Here is a 17,500-nt window from a genome sequence, read left to right as displayed (position 1 = left end):
GTGTGTAGTATACTTGGGTCTCTGATGCAATGGAGCTTGATTGGCTATTAGCCTAGCTGCAGGTTACTTAGTACAGAAACATTCATTATTTGTAAATCCCGTACCATGAATGTTGATAATCATACTTGTTTTTGTTACTGTTACTGTTCTTGTGGTAAGATTAAATATGTTTCTGCTGAAACTGTATGAAAAGATGGATAAATAGAAGCCAAAATATGGAGAGAAAAAAAATTGTATCTATAATGCTCATGTCAAACAAATTTTTTTCTGGTTACAGTTATGTATAGCCCTTTCTTTGAGCATGTACTGGGTTACTGGAAACGCCGTGAAGAGTCAAATATTATGTTTGTTAAATATGAAGACCTTCTTACGGACCCTGTAAATATAATTAAGAAAATTGCTGAATTTTTAGAGGTAAATATAAAGCTGTTTTACAGTTGAAACACTTTTTTACAATAATATTTGCTTATATTTCTCTCCAAGCCAGTGGCCATTTACGAGACTCATTTATTCTTGTTTTCTATTATTAATCTCTAAAGGTGGAAGTGTGTGATGCAGATGTGGAACACATAGCACACTCAACATCATTTAAGTCTATGTCTGCAAATGCTAGTGTGAATTATGAGCATTGGAAGGATCTGGGATTTGCACACAAGGATAAAGGAAAATTCCTAAGGAAAGGTAATCATTAATTGGATCTTTTTTATTTTTTTCATGGGTAGAATGAGATAAAATGGCTCTTTGAATGTCTGCTTAGCCAAAACTGGTATCGTATAAAATCTGTAGTATATTTTGTTACTTCATTTATGATAAGACTACTTAGAGCAGACACCCCTCCCTTGAGTTAAGCATTTATATCTTTTAACAGGTAAAGTAGGTGATTGGCAGAATCATATGACTGAAGCAGAAGTCGCAGCCTTTGAAGAATGGGAAAAGAGACATTTGGCCAACTCTGATCTTACTTTTACATTTACATTACCGGAAGCAGAAACTGATGTAGCTTGATTTTTTTTTTTTTTTATTACAACAGTAGATAATTAATGTATATTGTTTATGCAGTCTAATAAATATTTACAAACTTTGCTACATTACTGGACTGTTATTTCCATGTAAATATATTTAACATATATACATTATAATTATGATGTACAGAAGACTATATGTATAAAATCAAATATAGAGTCAGATATATATATATATGGCCTTATTAAACTGATACCTTCAACATACAGCAGTTGCTGTAGGGACTTGTCATATATCAAAATTACTGTTCATGTATATTTAGTCTTAAATAACACAGAATATAGTGTTCTAAGTTTTATTTCTTTCACCAATTATATTCCACCCTGAGGATAGCTAGATTTTGTAATGGTGAAGTTCCCATATGAAGTTTCATTTGAAATATTCATAAACACAGATATGTATTCTGCAGTAGTATTGCAGTGAATAGACTATATTTTGAAAACCAAGTTAAAAGTAGTTTCAGGCTTGCTTGACAGCCATGTTAGTTTGTTTATTGTTTCTTTTTACAGTTATAGCTACAACTTTAACTCTAGTAACTGCTGTAATAACATCATCTAGAAAAAAATATGCACTGGTTGAATATATTCAAAGGAGAGTAAATTAACTTATCCCACATTGGTTGTAATTCAGTATGTCATCTTTACATGATACAGGTATTTTGCAAGGTGCAACTCTGATATTTTCATTGTTCATATGACAAATCACTGAACTTAAGGTAAAGAAGCCACACTCATTGAATTTGACTGGATCATAACATTGTCATGTTCCAAAGATTATTAGAAAAATTCAGCCATACTATAGTTGGAAATTGTTGTACACATATACTTGACCACATTAGAAGGAGAATGATCATTGAAACATGAGAAGGTACTCAAACTTTTTTGTTTTGACAATGCTTACACTTATTACTGAATTGCTTGATGTGTCTCTTTGAAAGGAGCCTTACCCATTTTTCATTGCAGGTGCCCCTTCTTCCTAAAATCCTAAAATGAAGCTACAGTCAATGATGATCATGCAGAAACAAAGTCTCAAATGTTTAAACTCAAAAATACTAAAGGGACCCAGACAACCAAAGATTGACATAAGGGGCCAAGCAGGTTAGTATTATAAAAAGGCTTGTTTATACAGTCTCTGAGATTTCTGACAAATGTCTCACCCTGTTTAGAATTTCTCTTTTATTGTAGGAATATATGAGCTAATTTTGAGAAAACTAGGAAAGTATAACCCAACAAGGATGTGTCTTATCTGGGCTGTACTGCTTACAGTGCAACAGGTACTGCAAGGGGAGTCAGGTATGTTAACCAGAGCAAGATAGCTTCAATCTCTGTTAGGTGTCTATTATCGCTACTGGCATACTGGCCACTGGCTGCTACCAAAACATAAGAACCAAACGACCTTTTGTAGTCACTGTGATTGCAACTGATCACATTAAAGTAACTCGGTACGATATGGATATCTCACTGAAGACACCTAACCTTGGAAGTGAGTTTGACAGAACAGTTCTCCCACATCTACATACATTTGAATGAGCATATATGGTAACGAGGCGGCGCTGAATGAGAGCTTCAGTCTAACTACCACCATACTACCAGCTGCAGTTTCCTTTTCTGCTATTATGGCTAGAGTTGGATTTTGGTGGTTATGAGAACTCCCTTGATGTGGTGTCCGTCGCTGCGGTACAACTGGTAAAAAGTGTAACTACCCTCACTGACCTTGCCGCTGTCAGGTATTCATACATTTCAGAGGGCGACCACTTTCTCCCCCATTTGTCACAGCTCCTTTGGTAGTAGTAGCAGCCATTCATCCTGCTGAAGAATGGATGCTCCACATTCCCACAAGAATTACTTAATCCTCTGCTAGCCTCGTCAGTATCTGGATGGTGACCCACTGACCCTAGCATATGGATACGGGGTCCCCAAAGGCCGTTCTTTGTTCGATTGATTTTGATGCTTACCGGGAGGTGAGGTGGATTTCCCCTATTTCCTGTCTGCAGCAAAGTGGACTCCCACCCTATCGAATTCTCAGCTATCCAGGCTTTCGAGTGAGAGAAGAATTAACCCTCTCCCAGGCATCCCTTCAACGCCGAGGTGTCGGTACATCTCTCTCGAAAGTCGACTGCAACCCCGAAGCCACCCGTTGAACCCAGGGGCATGAGGCACAATTGATATGGAGCCGCACCGTTTCCGCTGGCTGCTGTGCAAACGTTCCAGGCCCTCCCGCTGCTCTGATGTTCGGTTTTCTCTCTCTCTCTCTCTCTCTCTCTCTCGCTCTCTCTCGCTCTCTCTCTCTCTATCTCTCTCTCTCTCTCTCTCTCTCTCTCTCTCTCTCTCTCTCTCTCTCTCGCTCTCTCTCTCTCTCTCTCTCTCTCTCTCTCTCTCTCTCTCTCTCTCTCTCTCTCTCTCTCTCTCTCTCTCTCTCTCTCTCTCTCTCTCTCTCTCTCCTCCCCCCCCCTCTCTCTCTCTCTCTCTCTCTCTCTCTCTCTCTCTTATATATAGTCACACACACACACACACACACACATATATATGTGTGTGTGCGTGTGTGCGTGTGTGTGTGTGTTAAACATATGCATTATATACATATGTTTAAATATAAATTATATAATATGTATGTGTGTGATTATGTCATTCCAAAAAAAAAATACAGAAATTATGGTTTTAGTCGCCATTTACCACAATCGTTTTTATATTGTTGCTTAAATTATTCTCTGTGTGTCGTGATGACCATCGTGTATTGCCCCCTGGTTCGAGAGTTCAATTTATCGCACAGGGAGGGACGAAGGAGTGTCCTTTGAATCGCCACTGGGTATAACAACAAAGGTGCTTACAAGTGGAGACGAGTAACTTCGTGTGCATTCTCGCCTATACCAGGGTACTTCGAAAACTCGTGTTCACTAGTTAACCATATAATGATAATGATAATATATTAAATATATATGTGTGTGTGTAGGTGGGTGGGGGTGCGTCTATGCGTGTGTAGGTGTGTGTGGGCAAGGTCTATATAAGTTATATAGATCTTATGTGTGGGTGCGTGCGTGTGTGCGTTCGTGCTTGTGAGTGTGCGTGTGTGCGTGCGTGCTCATGTGTGGGAGTGTGCAAGGTCTATATAAGTACTTATATAGACCTTGGGTGTGTGTGGCGAGAAACTGCTAAGTTGTTTCGTAGACCGAGGTCCGGAACTGAAAACATCGCTTTCATAAATACATAAATATTACATTTTCCTTATACTGTTAATCTGCTTCACCACCCACAGATAAAGAAAAAGTAAGAATAGTTCACAGAACGAAAGAAAAAAACGAATATTACTGCATAGGGAATTTTACTCTTTTGAACTGCCCGCCGCGCGTCCTTCGACCACGGCGAACTCGACCATCTGTGTGATCGGCATTCAGGTGGAAGCCGCATAGGGAAATAACGAAGGAAATAATTTAACAAAGACATATGTGATGTATGTACTTAAGAGCGTTTGTATTTGATTAAAGATGGTGAACGGACAATTTATATACCTAATTTATTGTTTAGTAAGAAGTTAACGAGTTGTGAACATATGTAAAGTTTGGGGGGAGGAAATAGTGTCTGCGGACCAAATGTCAGAATCAAAGTATATGTCAGTGGTCAGAACTAGGATTGTTATTTTAAGATCCGATATTGATTCATCATTTTATTGCAGGCATTGGTGAATGGGGAATGTCTAGCATGAGAAGGAAGACAAACATTCATGTGTAAAAGGTTAGTAGAAAGAATAACAGTGACATGAAAGTGCAACTAAATGTGTTGACAAAGAATTCTCTCATCAACAACAATAATAAAACACTCAATGCAGACAGAGAATTGGGAATTAACAAGTGTCTATTCCCACACAAGCAGTACCATACTATACTTGCCAAAAATATATGAGCTTAGTAGCGATTACAATGGAGGGAAATCCGTGGAAGATCCACAGTTGCTTTTAGAATGAGATTCGGGTAATTACATTGGCTCATTTCAAAGGCTCATGAACCTTGGTCTGTGATGGGATGCTTGCAATTAAAAGGCCAACGTGATTGTGGCAGGTTTCAAGCTATGCATTGGCCCCTTTGATCCAACAAAGGCAGCCAAACTTTCCACCTGATATCTTCTGTTAAGATAGAGTTTGGATGTGTGTATTGATGAATGGTTAGGTAAAAAGAAGACTAGCATATAGGTCAACAAAAAAGGAATTTATTGTAATTATTTGGGCTGTGTTCAGTTCTGAGGCATTTGAAGTTTCTGCTTTATGTCCAGCCCATTAACACATTCTCAAGTGAACACAGCAACAGCACTTCATGCTACTACAAAGGCCATCAATCCTTTGTTATATATTCTGACAAGGTAGAGCTTGTACTGCTTACTTATTAGAAGATAAATCTCCAGCTCTGCCTTTCCAGATTATGCCAAGTGGATTAATGTTGAAAGAGGCTGAGATAGCAATTGCATAAAAAGTTGCCCTGGATTGTTCTTGTCTGCATTCTCAAATAATTTGGTTTGTGACCCAATTGTATGTGTTAAACAAATTTTGTATAGATACACAATAGCCTATGCAGTTGCATTTGTGTAAGGGTTGAAAATATGCAACTGTGGGTAATCTTATGTTTTCAGTGTCAGAAATCTTTATCGCAAAGTTTTCAGTTTGCATGAACATTACTCTGTTCAATGAATATATTCAGCAAAGATGCATTTGCTAAGTAATTGGTATTGACTAAAGCTAACCAAATGCAGATATTTGAAAAAGGGAAAACTATTTGTTTTTTGGGGCAAGAGTCACTCCAAGAATTTTTGCTTGTTTGGCAGAAAAAAAACTTGGTATCATTCTCAGATATGATTGAAATTAAGAGGAGCAAACAGAAAGTTTCTTTTAATCATAAACCTTTACTTAATTATAGTTGGAGGATGAGTATTGCTAACAGTTTTTCTTGCAGCCCCTCATTTCATTCACCTTTGCTTTGTATTGCATTGTGCACCTGGTAAACTGGTACTCAAACTTTCTTTTCACTTTTACATTTACCTTTTTCCATGATATTATTATTAGTTTGGCTGGCTCCCTCCCTCCCTCATACTTTTTCACAAATGACAGCTCATCAACATTGGCTGGAGAGTTGTGATATAAGACAAATTATTTCCTAAGAGATCATCTGCAGTATTTGACAAAGGGTGAAGACTGATATTTTTGATTTTGGAAGTAATGTCATAGATAGATGTGATAGATGGTAGCAGTTGGTAAGAGTTTTTAGGATAATACACATAGATTACATTAAAGATCTCCAACAACTACAAGCAAACTGGCAATCAGATTTCTGAACCAAATAACCTTTTTATTTTTTTCTTGTTATAGTAATGTTTTAAGATATGGCTACTGTTCAAGTAAATGGTAGTATTGTTTGACTAGTTATGACAGTTTTTTATGGATAGTATAACATCCAGAAATTTCACTTAGCACAAACAATAGTTAGAAATATCAAATATTTAGTTCAAGCTACATCCACATTCTTTACAGAATTGAGGAAATGGAGCACTTCTCCAGTAGGGCATTCATAATTTGTAAGAAAATTGTTGCTTGACTTTTCACTTTCACCATTGGCATCACAAACTTGATCTCTTTAAATTCACACAAGCTAACCAATAAATCATTACAAAATGTTTAAAAGAAACATATGATTCAGTAATTACACGGAACTATTTGTAAGAATAGTATACTGATCTAATATGACATACATTTTCCATATAGCCTGATATAATAAAATAAGGTTGGGCTGATATCAAGGGACATAATCTCAATAACTGATCCTGTAGGTTGCCACCTCCCCATTGTGCTTAGAATATTTGGGGTCATAATTAGGCATGGCAGAAGAGTCTTAAACTCTGAAACACTAGATCAGTTATTAGATGACTTAGCCAACTGAGCCACTGAAAGCACAACCACATAGAAACCCCTTTCAGAATTTGGAAACATGCAAACAATTATTTTTTTTATTGTCATTTTATATGCACAATCCTACCCAATACATTAGTTCATTCAGATGTAACAGGATTGTAATCAGTCATGTAGATAAGGTTATAAAGGTCATCATGTGAAAATGTATGAAAAAGAATGTTTTCTTAAATTACAACTTGAAATTTTAAAAAGTCAATATTGTCTTGTAAGTTTTCAAAAATTGTAACAATAAATTATGACTTATGAAATTATGACTTGTGGGTATGTACTTGAAGTGAGCCTTTGCATTTTAATACTTTTCACTGAATATAGTTTACGGGGAAACTTCAGAACTTTCTGGTCTGAAGTTCAGAATTTTAAAAAATCTTAAGGCTATTGCATCATAGATTTTCCTCCAATTTATCTTTTGTTAGATCTTTCTTTTGCTTAGGCTTGTTTCAAAAATTGTTGTTTATTTCCAGTTCTTTTCATGTTCCTTTAATTTCATTGGTATTTATTGATATAATAGTAATATGATGAGCAAAATATGAAAAGTGTCGAGTAGGAATATTTTTGTAAAAAGATTTATCTCTTAGTAGGACAGGAAATGACAGTATATATTGTTATATATTCACTGTAATATTACTATTTTAGTCATTAATTGCATAATTTATTAAGTGCACTTTATTACTGTTACAATTATTATTATCATCTATTTATTAGTGTTATTAGCATCATCACTTACTAATCAGCTTGCCCAGTCAGCAGTACGATAGCATGTTTCTTTTTATTTTTTCCAGGAAATTGTGGGATAATTTAAGAAACAGAGTAAGAAGAGTGTACCCAGAAGGAAATACAGACTGATAAGCTCCTTCATTCAGACTGCTCCTTTACAGTGACTGCAAGCCTTTCTTTACATAACAGTTTTGTGGATGCCCAAGAAACCAATAATGCAATAAATATGCACAAAGAGAATTACAGTCATTAAAGTTTAAGTAATTAATTCAGTCAAACTTACTTGAAATCAGTTCACAATGGGAGATGCAGGCATGCCAATTCTGTCCCTGGAACTGGAGGACGACAGTGTGATGGACAGTAATAAAATAATGGTGGCCGGCGAACTGGAGATTGGAGATGAATCAGTCTTGGTGGAAACATCAGAGACAGGGACAATTGTGTACAAGAGTGCATCCTGCCAAGTGGATCTCAGTTCTCAGGATATCATGAGTCTCCCTATCTTATTCTGTGGCTTGCATTCATCATCTTGTGAAGCCTCAACTCAGTGTGACATTCCACTCATTGTCAGCCATAGTCTGTCTGCCTTTGCTAAGGAGGTTTGTGTCTCAGCCAGAAGGCCACTGGAAGAAATAGCAGAACATAGTAGAGTGACAGCTTCAATGCAAAATGAGGTGGATAAAACATTCCAAAATGACATTATAAGAGACACAATAGAAGAAGTCATCCTTAATAATGCCGGAGTTGAGGATTTGGACTGTTTTCGGAAAGACAACCAGGATACTAAGGAGCTTGCAGATACTGTTCCAAAAGGTTGTAATCTCCCCCCCTTTGTTTTTTGCCATTAGAATAAGTCTCAAAATATAGTTTCCATTCAAATTAATTATAGCCTTGGAGGATTATTTCTGTTTAACTACTTTTAATTGAATGTGTGTGAAAATGAAAATGCTTAGGATAACTATAATTGCTTATGCCCACTTCTATTTTTATCATGTAAGATACTAATGTGTACTGTCCTTCAGATCCACCAAGAATCTCAAAAAGAGGAAGAAAGAAGAAGCCTCGAGAAGACAGTGACTTTGACTGGAACGATGATGATGACTTTTGGGAGGAAAAGATCAGTGTGAGTGTGAATTCTCAATCCAGGAGAAAGACACGCAAAACAAAGCAGAGTTCAGGTAACGCAGAAGCTAAACCACAAAGTCCAAATTTGAAGGAAAAAGAAAAAGTAGCCAGATTGAAAGAAAGCTTGTATGCAGAACAAATCAGAGCTGGTATAAAAAGTGTGATGGAGCCAATGGAAAATGTCACTCCTTATATTGAGTTAGTTACAGAGAAGGAGTGGTGTAATGACTGGATTACAGATGATGAGGTAGATGATGATGAAGATTTGGATCCCACACAAGAGGAGTTCAGTAAAAATGAAAATGATAAAATAAGTTCATGCAGTCATTGTATGTTAAAGTTCAGTACGCCATTGCTCTTGCTGGAGCACACAGAAGCAAATCATTCTGCTCATATATGTGATATTTGTGGATTCACAGCAACCTTTAAACACAAGCTGAAGAGGCACATGGTAAAACATTCTAATGTAAAGGCATTTGTATGTGACATTTGTGGTAAACAGTATTCACAGAATCAGAATCTCAAAGATCACATATCTCGTGCACATAGTGACCAGGATCATTGTGATAGGTACCCATTTAGTTGTGAGCACTGCAAGCGACTGTATCGGGATGAGAGGAATTATATTAAACACCAAGAACAATGCAGTGGTCCATGTGATGTATGTGGATTGATGTTTAAGTGTAGTGGACAGTTGTGGCTTCATAGGAGAGAACATTATTCCCACTGTAATATTTGTGAGAAGGGTTTCCAATCCCGTGGCTCACTGTTGTTGCATAAAAGTATGAAGCATGGTGAAAAGACCCTCCAGTGTCCCAAGTGCCCCAGAAAATTTGTATTTCAGTCCCATTTAAAAAATCATTTTGACAATGCCCACAACCAGGCAGCACCTCAGTTTAAGTGTGAAGCATGTGGGTTTTGCACCAAGTCGATGACCTATCTTAAAGCTCATTATAGCAGAATGCACAAAAACCCATCAAAAGTATATTCTTGTGATCACTGCCACAAAAACTTTAGAAGCAAAGCAAGAGTTATTGAACATGTACGCATTCATACAGGTGAAAGGCCTTTTTCGTGTCCAGTATGTTGCAAGACCTTTTATTCCCAAAGTAATTTATATGCACATGAAAGAACTGTGCATGGAAGACTGAAAAACTACGGTACAAAGGACACACAAGAGAACACAGGTGAAGCTATTGTACGCAGACAAATATCCAGCTGTTATCAGTGCCATCTGTGCCATTTAAGATGCCCTACCCATAAGAAACTTAAACATCACCTACTGAAGGACCACAATTTTAGTAGTGATGATGGAAGGGAACAGAAGATTGACAGTGTGGAGGTTATTTGTGCAGATGAGTCAGTAGTGACAGCCATAGACATGGATATGGGTCAGAGAGAAGGGGAAGGGACAAGTAAAGACAGTGGAATAATGGGTAATGAGAATGCAGCTGGTAAGGCAACTGTGTCTGTGCCTTCCTATGTTGTACCACCCAATGTTAATCTTGTTGAAATAGAAGGTGTACAGTATCATGTTATAAGAAATACGCAGTAAATATATAGTGCTCATGGCCAAAGACCAGAAGTATATGTATTTTTTATAATAAAGTTTAAAATAGTGGTTGTATTGAGGAAAATTACAAATCCTGTATTACAAGTAAGAGGTAATGACATTTGTACATGCTCAACAAAGTTTGAAACAGTCAGAACATACGGATTTTGTTTGTGCTTCATTTCTCAAACAAAACAATACCTTGTTTTAAAAGCAATAGACTAAAGTGAGAAAGCCCTGTCTATATAATTGGGGAGTCAGGAACATAAATCCTTACCTAGTCTTAGTTAATATTCGCTATCATAGAGTTCCCCCAATCCATGGACAAAACATAATTTGAAGCATAGAACATGGGTGACAAGTTTTATGTAACAAACAACATGCAACAATTAACACAGTAGATGTAGTACATGCACTACTGCTGCCACTGTTGCTGATGCTGGTATTAGTATTGAAAGTAATAATAATCACAATAGGAAACCTATTCTTATTACAAAAATGTAAGCAGGAAATTTAACAACACAAAAGCCACTATCCTACAGTGAGAGTACTGGCTGTTTTTCTCATGCTGAGCATGTTCAGTTCTACCATACAGTTAACAACCATACTTTTACACACTGCACTTTGTTTTTATAAAATTATTTTTCTTATTTGAGACAATTATCTCTATATAAATTACTTTCATAATATAATTATCTCTCTTATTTGTCCATGTGTATTGTTAATGGACAATAAAAGGGACAGTTATACTGTATATTAATGACTTTTTGATATAAAGATGATATATTATAGCAAAACACTTGGCTTTTATCTAAGGAAAGAAGCAATTTCAAACCTGCTTTGCCATTTAAAGCGGAGCAAATTGAAGACATGTATCAGCAGTAGGAGGTGCAAAAGGAAACATGTTGGGAGTGCACTGTTAGTTGAATGAGCCCCAGCTTTTCTGATGAAATGACACCAAAATTTGTTTGTTATAAGCATATCCATTATAACAAGGTCTGTTATTGTGAGGGTAAAATATGCTGATATGAGTAGTAGCATTGTTTTCATGTTAATGTTATTTTGACTTATATTTTTTTATTCATATATCATTTGAAGAAAATTATCATTTTATATAAATGATTCTAATTAGCAATGCTGTTGCTATCATTGTTACTGTTGTTAAGTTTATAATTTCTAATATTATTTGCTTATTAAAATTAAATAAAAACATTGATTATGATAATTAACACACTGTGATCTACCTCAGTCACCAAGAATGGTATTATGTGATATCAGTCCTTTATTTCACTAATGTATCTTTTTTGTATACATTGGAGGAATAATGATGTATTCTGTACATGAAGTATCTGTGATGCAGTATTTGCCTCAAATTTAAGTATTCATCATTTTAGTTGAATATCGACATTCACATTTTTTTTGGTAATTGTATATATATCAAAGACACTATTTTGATCATTTGATGTATCCTTTTCTTGTTTCAGTCAAAATGTGTATTATTTCTACTTCTATATGCAAACTCTGTATGACTTCTCCTTATACTGTAGGAACAAATTCTGTATACTATAGTCCTTCATTACGTATGAATTATCTTTGTTATGACTGTAAGATAAATTTGAGTGCAGTATTGATTGTTTAACAAACAAAGTAGTCATGATATTTAAGGGAAAAAGTGTGAAAAGGCAGAAAATAATATATTCTGCTTTTTCACATAATTTACATTTACTGTTGATTTATTTTGTTTCTGCCATCAACTTTAAATGCTCATATGACTTCAGCTTCAGGGAGTATGAAAGCTGAAGTCTATCAGTACATCCAAGAACAGAAATTTCATTGTTTATTTAACCATTTAAGTTATACTGTTGCAAATGAAAGAAATCATAGTTTTATTTAATATTTCCATTTCAAGAAGTTGCAAGATTTCTTTGGGATAGTCTGTGTTTCAAAGTCACTGTTTGGTTGACATAAACTTTGACATATAACTTTCTGTTTCAGCCAGTATACGTGTTACTTCTACTAATTGATATTAATTAGTATGTCATTTTCTCAAAATTCAAAAGTCCTCTCCAAGACCCAAGGATATTACATGAAGGTCTTCTGTATCTATGCAAAAAAAATAATGAATAAGAGTATAAATAGACAAGCAAATGAAATTAAACATTTTTTGTTCTAAATGTTGCAATGTCACAGGAAAAAATATATATCAGTTTCCAATACATTAGTTTATTATTACCATACCCCATTCCCTTTATCATACCTGACGTTTGCATATTTCATTATTAATATTGTTGGGAATGCAGGATGTCTAGCGTGAATTGAGGAGGTACTGAAGAGAAAGGCAAAAAGGAGCCTGCATGTTTTATTTCATCATAGTTGGAAACACCTGCAAACGCAAACACAAATACAAGGACACATTAACAAAAGCTCGACTGCCTTTGTGTCAAGCATGAACGGCTTCGTTTGCTCTTCCCTCCTTTGCCCTTTTCATTACCATATTTTACTTACAGCGTTCTACGTTCGAGAACGTTAAAAAGAAGTTAACTATTACGTCAAAATATGATGAGTCATCATATTTTGACGTAATAGTTAGCTTCTTTTTTACGTTCTCGACACATTTGTTTTGAGCATTAACCATTCTGGGAATCCACAAACATTGCCTTGTAAACTACAAAACTTCCTTGCCAGGGGGATTCGCCACCACGTTATCGCTGTATTTTGAATTCGGCGCCAATGACGTAGATGTAGACGCGACAAAAAATGCAATAAGTCAATATTACAAATTAAAGTAATAAACTAACGGTGATCGAAAGCTTTTTATGATAGTAATGAACATGCTAAAGAACAAAATAATCCAGTTTAAAACAAACAAACACACATACATACATATATACATACATACATATATATACATAAATACATACATACAAAGAGAAAGAAAGAAGAAGAAGGGAGGGCAAGAGGGGAAGGAAGGGGGCCTCACATAAACACACGTGTAAAACAAACAATCGCGAACGCAGATTTTTTCCCCCCATTTCAATGTTAGTTTTGAATGTATAGCACAAGCGCCTGTTTCCCTTGAAGCTACAAATACAGTCGCTGAATCTTCACTAACATCTGTGGCGGATAAGCCTTTATACAATTTCAAAAAATGGGTGGGAGTCCCTATCCCATCCATGAAATAGTTCGGCGGTTGTTCAAAGAGACTTCAATATTCATGGCATTGAGTGAATTGTCGTATCAATATGAAATAAATATTTTTTGATGAATAAAAGTACGGACGTTATGGACGTTAACCACAAAATGAAGGCCTTTTCGCAGTCATCCATATCCAGGCCATATGACACCCGTCTTGGGTCACAGGAACAACCAGTGTATCAGTTCTCAAAGCATTAGATTCTCAAAACGCAAAGAAGGCAATGGAGACTATTATTTCTTTCTGGTCTTCGACGTTTGCTGTATATTTTGCGGGGGCGTGCCTGATCTTCCAGGTATTTATTTCAATATCTTTTACCCATATTATATTACAGTGAAAGCAATTCAGCGTTTTATTATTCATATCCTTTGTGTGTAATCATCTTGATTTGCACGACCTTATGAATGCAGCTAGTCATCACTTAATTCATACACGTACATGTATACTGAATATTACTTATGCTTACTGCATTATGCATCGCCAGTATTATTTATGATTACATAACTCAGGCAGAAAACGTATTATCTGCTACTAATACAACGCGTTAACAACACCAAGGTCTAAATAAACATTTGTCTAGACCCTTCGAACCACGAGCCAAGAGGGAAAATGTGAAGGCAAATGGGCGTTAGTTGCTCGGCGATTCACACATTACAAGCCTGGCGTGACAAGCATCCTCCTCCTTCACTCTGACACACCTTTTTTCTCCCCCCCCCCTCCGACCCCTCCCCCGTCAGCATACTCCTTCGCTTCCTTTGCTGCCCTCCCCCCCCCCCAACTCTCACTGGCGTATTGCTTTCTCTCTTCCTCCATTCCTATTTTATCACGTTTTCTTTGCCTCTTTCTCTGCCGTTCGCCTCCCTTCCTGACTTCCCTCTTTCCACTCCCTTCCATCGTCCCCTTCTCATATATATTTTACCTTCGCTTCCCTCCCTCCCTCTCCTGCATCTCTCCATGACTTACCTCTTTCTTCCCCCACTTCTTCCCCTGCTTCCGTCAACCCCCCCTTTCTCCTTCCCTCTCGCCTTTTCTCCATCACGCTTTGTCTCTTTCCTTCCTTCCTTCCCTCAATCCCTTCCTTCTCCCTCTCTCCCCTCTGCCATCCCTTCTTCCTTTCTTCTTCCCCTTCTGCTCCCCTATTCCCTCTCTTCCCCTTCTCTCCTTGCTTCTCTTTCCCTTCTCCCCTTATCCCTTCTTTCTTTCCCTAATTTTACTTTTTTCCTCTCTCTCTCTCCCATCCCCGGCTTACGTCTCCCTCCCTCCGTTTCTTTCCCCATCTTCCTCCCTCACTCTCCTGCTCCCTTCTTCCCTCCCTTCCCCTCCCCGACTTCCCTCCTTTCCTCTCCCCCTTACTACTCCCCACCTTCCTCCCTCCCTTTCTTTCCTCCACAATTTACGTCTCCCTCCCTGCCTCTCCCCTCTCGTCCTCCCTCCTCCCCTCAGATTACGTCTCCCTCCTTCCTCTCTCCCTTCTGCTCCCTTCCCCCTCCTTCCCTCTCCCTCCCCCTCCTTCCCTCTCCCTCCTTCCCTCTCCCTCCTTCCCTCTCCCCCCTCACACCCTCCCTCTCCCCCACCCCACACACCCTCTCCCCCCCACCTACCAGTAGCCTCGGCCCCGCCAAAGCCTTCGGCGCACATCAGTGATCATGACGTCCCCATTAGAGGCAGCCAGCCCGCGCGGCGGCGGCGGACCTGCAGCTGTTCATGGCGTGGCACACTCGGTGCACACGCACACAAACAGGCAGACAATCAAATAAACACATGCAAACAAACATACACATGCGGGCACGCACACAAATACACACACACGCACGCACGCAAGCACATTCGTACGCACAAAAGCAAACAAATATACACAGCACACACATAACACACATACACACACACACACGCACACATATAAATATGTAGTTTTTTTCTTTTCTTTTTTCTTTTTTTGGATATATACACGCACGCACGCACGCGCAAAACTAAATTAAACAGGCATACACACCGCACAACACACACACACACACGCACACACACACACACGCACACACACACACACACACACACACACACACACACACACACACACACACACACACACACACATATATATATATATATATATATATATATATATATATATATATATATATATATAAATATATATATATATGTAAGTATATATATATATATATATATATATATATATATATATATACATACACACACACACACTCATACACACACACACACACACACACACGCACACACACACACACACACACACACACACACACACACACACACACACACACTATATATATATATATATATATATATATATATATATATATATATATATATATATTTGCATACACACACACACACACACACACACATACACACACACACACACACACACACACACACACACACACACACACACACACACACACACATATATATATATATATATATATATATATATATATATATATATATATATATATATATATATATTATACTATCTTTGGTGTCTCGGTCGGTTTGCATTTATGCTATCATATAAGTCATTGCTTTGATTATTCGTGTTATGACCATAACCATTATAATAATGATAATGCAAGTATCATCGTTATTTTGTTTGTTAATGCATATATCCATATGTATTAATACGTGCATACAGTGCATATGTATGTAAACATATTTATTTCTTCTATTTCCTAATTACTATTATAATAATGATAATAAAGATAGTATTCATAATGGTACTGTTTCTCTAATAATGATAATGATGAAAAGGATAGAATAATGAAGATACTGATAATCGTAAGAAGCAAGATAATAACGAAAGGTAATAATGATGCTGATAGCGATGATAATGACGGTAATAAAAACCAAAATAATTTGATAGTGATGCGTATGACAGTAATTTAAAAACAAGAAGGTCAATAAAGAGTTAGGATTCCCTTCCGTTTCACAACCAAAGTAAAAAAAAAAAAATATCTCAGATCAAAACCACACGCACAACAGTTCTTCAGACACTGCGTCAAGGAGGCAAGGACATTACTCACAAGACAGTCTTCAGGAATGAATGAGTCACTCTCGTTCGCGCATGCCTCCGGATGCTGGCGTGACGTCATGAGCGGGTGCGTGGGGGTGACCCTGCTTTGAGTGGTCGTATTTTTATTTGTATTTATGCATTATTCATTTTATATCTGCTTTTGGAAGTGCAAAGAATATTTGAAGTAGATGAAGGAGTTGAGTTAATAATTATTCATAATTTTATAGTATACCTCTTCATGTAATCTGTAGTATTCTATGTGAGCAAACGTAAGAAAAAAATAATAGGAAATATCATCAGTTCCATTTTGCACTTGCAATGCTTTCTTATCAAGGTCATCATTATCATTTCCGCGTTTACCATTTACTTCTTTCTCTCTTTTTCCTCCTGTTTCTTTGTTGATACCGTTGCTCCTGCAGGTATTTTTTACGATCTTTATGGTAATGGTTGTTGATAGAGCACTTCATACTATCTTCATTATCAATAGTATAGTCAGTTATTCCAGTGAAATAGATCATGATTCATACAAGTGAATGCAGTAGATACACTAGGTGTACCTCTTCAAAATCCATACGAACCAAAGAGTCCACTTTAAAAGATTAAAAAAAAAATAATAGGCCTACATATCCTCGGTATGAGCAGCGTGTCCTGTACCTGTTTTCCGACACCAGACGTCACGCTTTCCTGGAAACTCCTTCGATAAACCTCAATTTCCCCATAGATCTCGGATTTGGCTGAGAAAGTGTGGGAGTCCCTGAGGATTTGAGATTTTAGGTCAGCTGATAGGACGGGCTGGAAATGGCTAAGGTATCGTGACTGGTAAATTTTGGAAGGTATGAAACTGTTGTTACTACATTATGACGGTTATCGCCATGGATGATAGTGTTAAAAG

The 17,500-nt window shown here is 37.1% G+C and overlaps 2 protein-coding genes across 3 annotated transcripts in view; both read left to right on the top strand.

Annotated features, from left to right (window-relative positions):
- LOC113813539 (sulfotransferase 1B1) overlaps positions 1-1,088 on the top strand; it is a 5,721-nt gene extending 4,633 nt beyond the window's left edge. The window contains exons 7-9 of the mRNA XM_070128251.1: positions 278-414; positions 540-681; positions 869-1,088. Coding sequence (XP_069984352.1) covers positions 278-414; positions 540-681; positions 869-1,005 — 416 coding nt within the window. The 3' untranslated portion in view covers positions 1,006-1,088. The remainder of the gene's footprint in view (positions 1-277; positions 415-539; positions 682-868) is intronic.
- A 3,249-nt stretch (positions 1,089-4,337) lies between these two features.
- Positions 4,338-12,581, top strand: LOC113813538 (oocyte zinc finger protein XlCOF22). 2 transcript variants are annotated; one of them, XM_027365540.2, is made up of 4 exons: positions 4,338-4,470; positions 4,693-4,751; positions 7,752-8,499; positions 8,709-12,581. In XM_027365540.2, the coding sequence occupies exons 3-4, from the start codon at positions 7,986-7,988 to the stop codon at positions 10,364-10,366; spliced, it is 2,172 nt and encodes a 723-aa protein (XP_027221341.1). In that variant the 5' UTR covers positions 4,338-4,470; positions 4,693-4,751; positions 7,752-7,985; the 3' UTR covers positions 10,367-12,581. The 2 variants fall into 2 exon arrangements, with proteins under 2 accessions (XP_027221341.1, XP_027221342.1); XM_027365541.2 differs by lacking the exons at positions 4,338-4,470; positions 4,693-4,751 and adding an exon at positions 4,815-4,987.
- Positions 12,582-17,500: the final 4,919 nt, after the last annotated feature.

The sequence above is a fragment of the Penaeus vannamei genome, chromosome 12 (assembly GCF_042767895.1).
Source record: "Penaeus vannamei isolate JL-2024 chromosome 12, ASM4276789v1, whole genome shotgun sequence".
NCBI lineage: Eukaryota > Metazoa > Arthropoda > Malacostraca > Decapoda > Penaeidae > Penaeus > Penaeus vannamei.
Note: the sequence above shows the minus strand (reverse complement) of the source record. Positions and strands in the feature narration are given on the sequence as shown.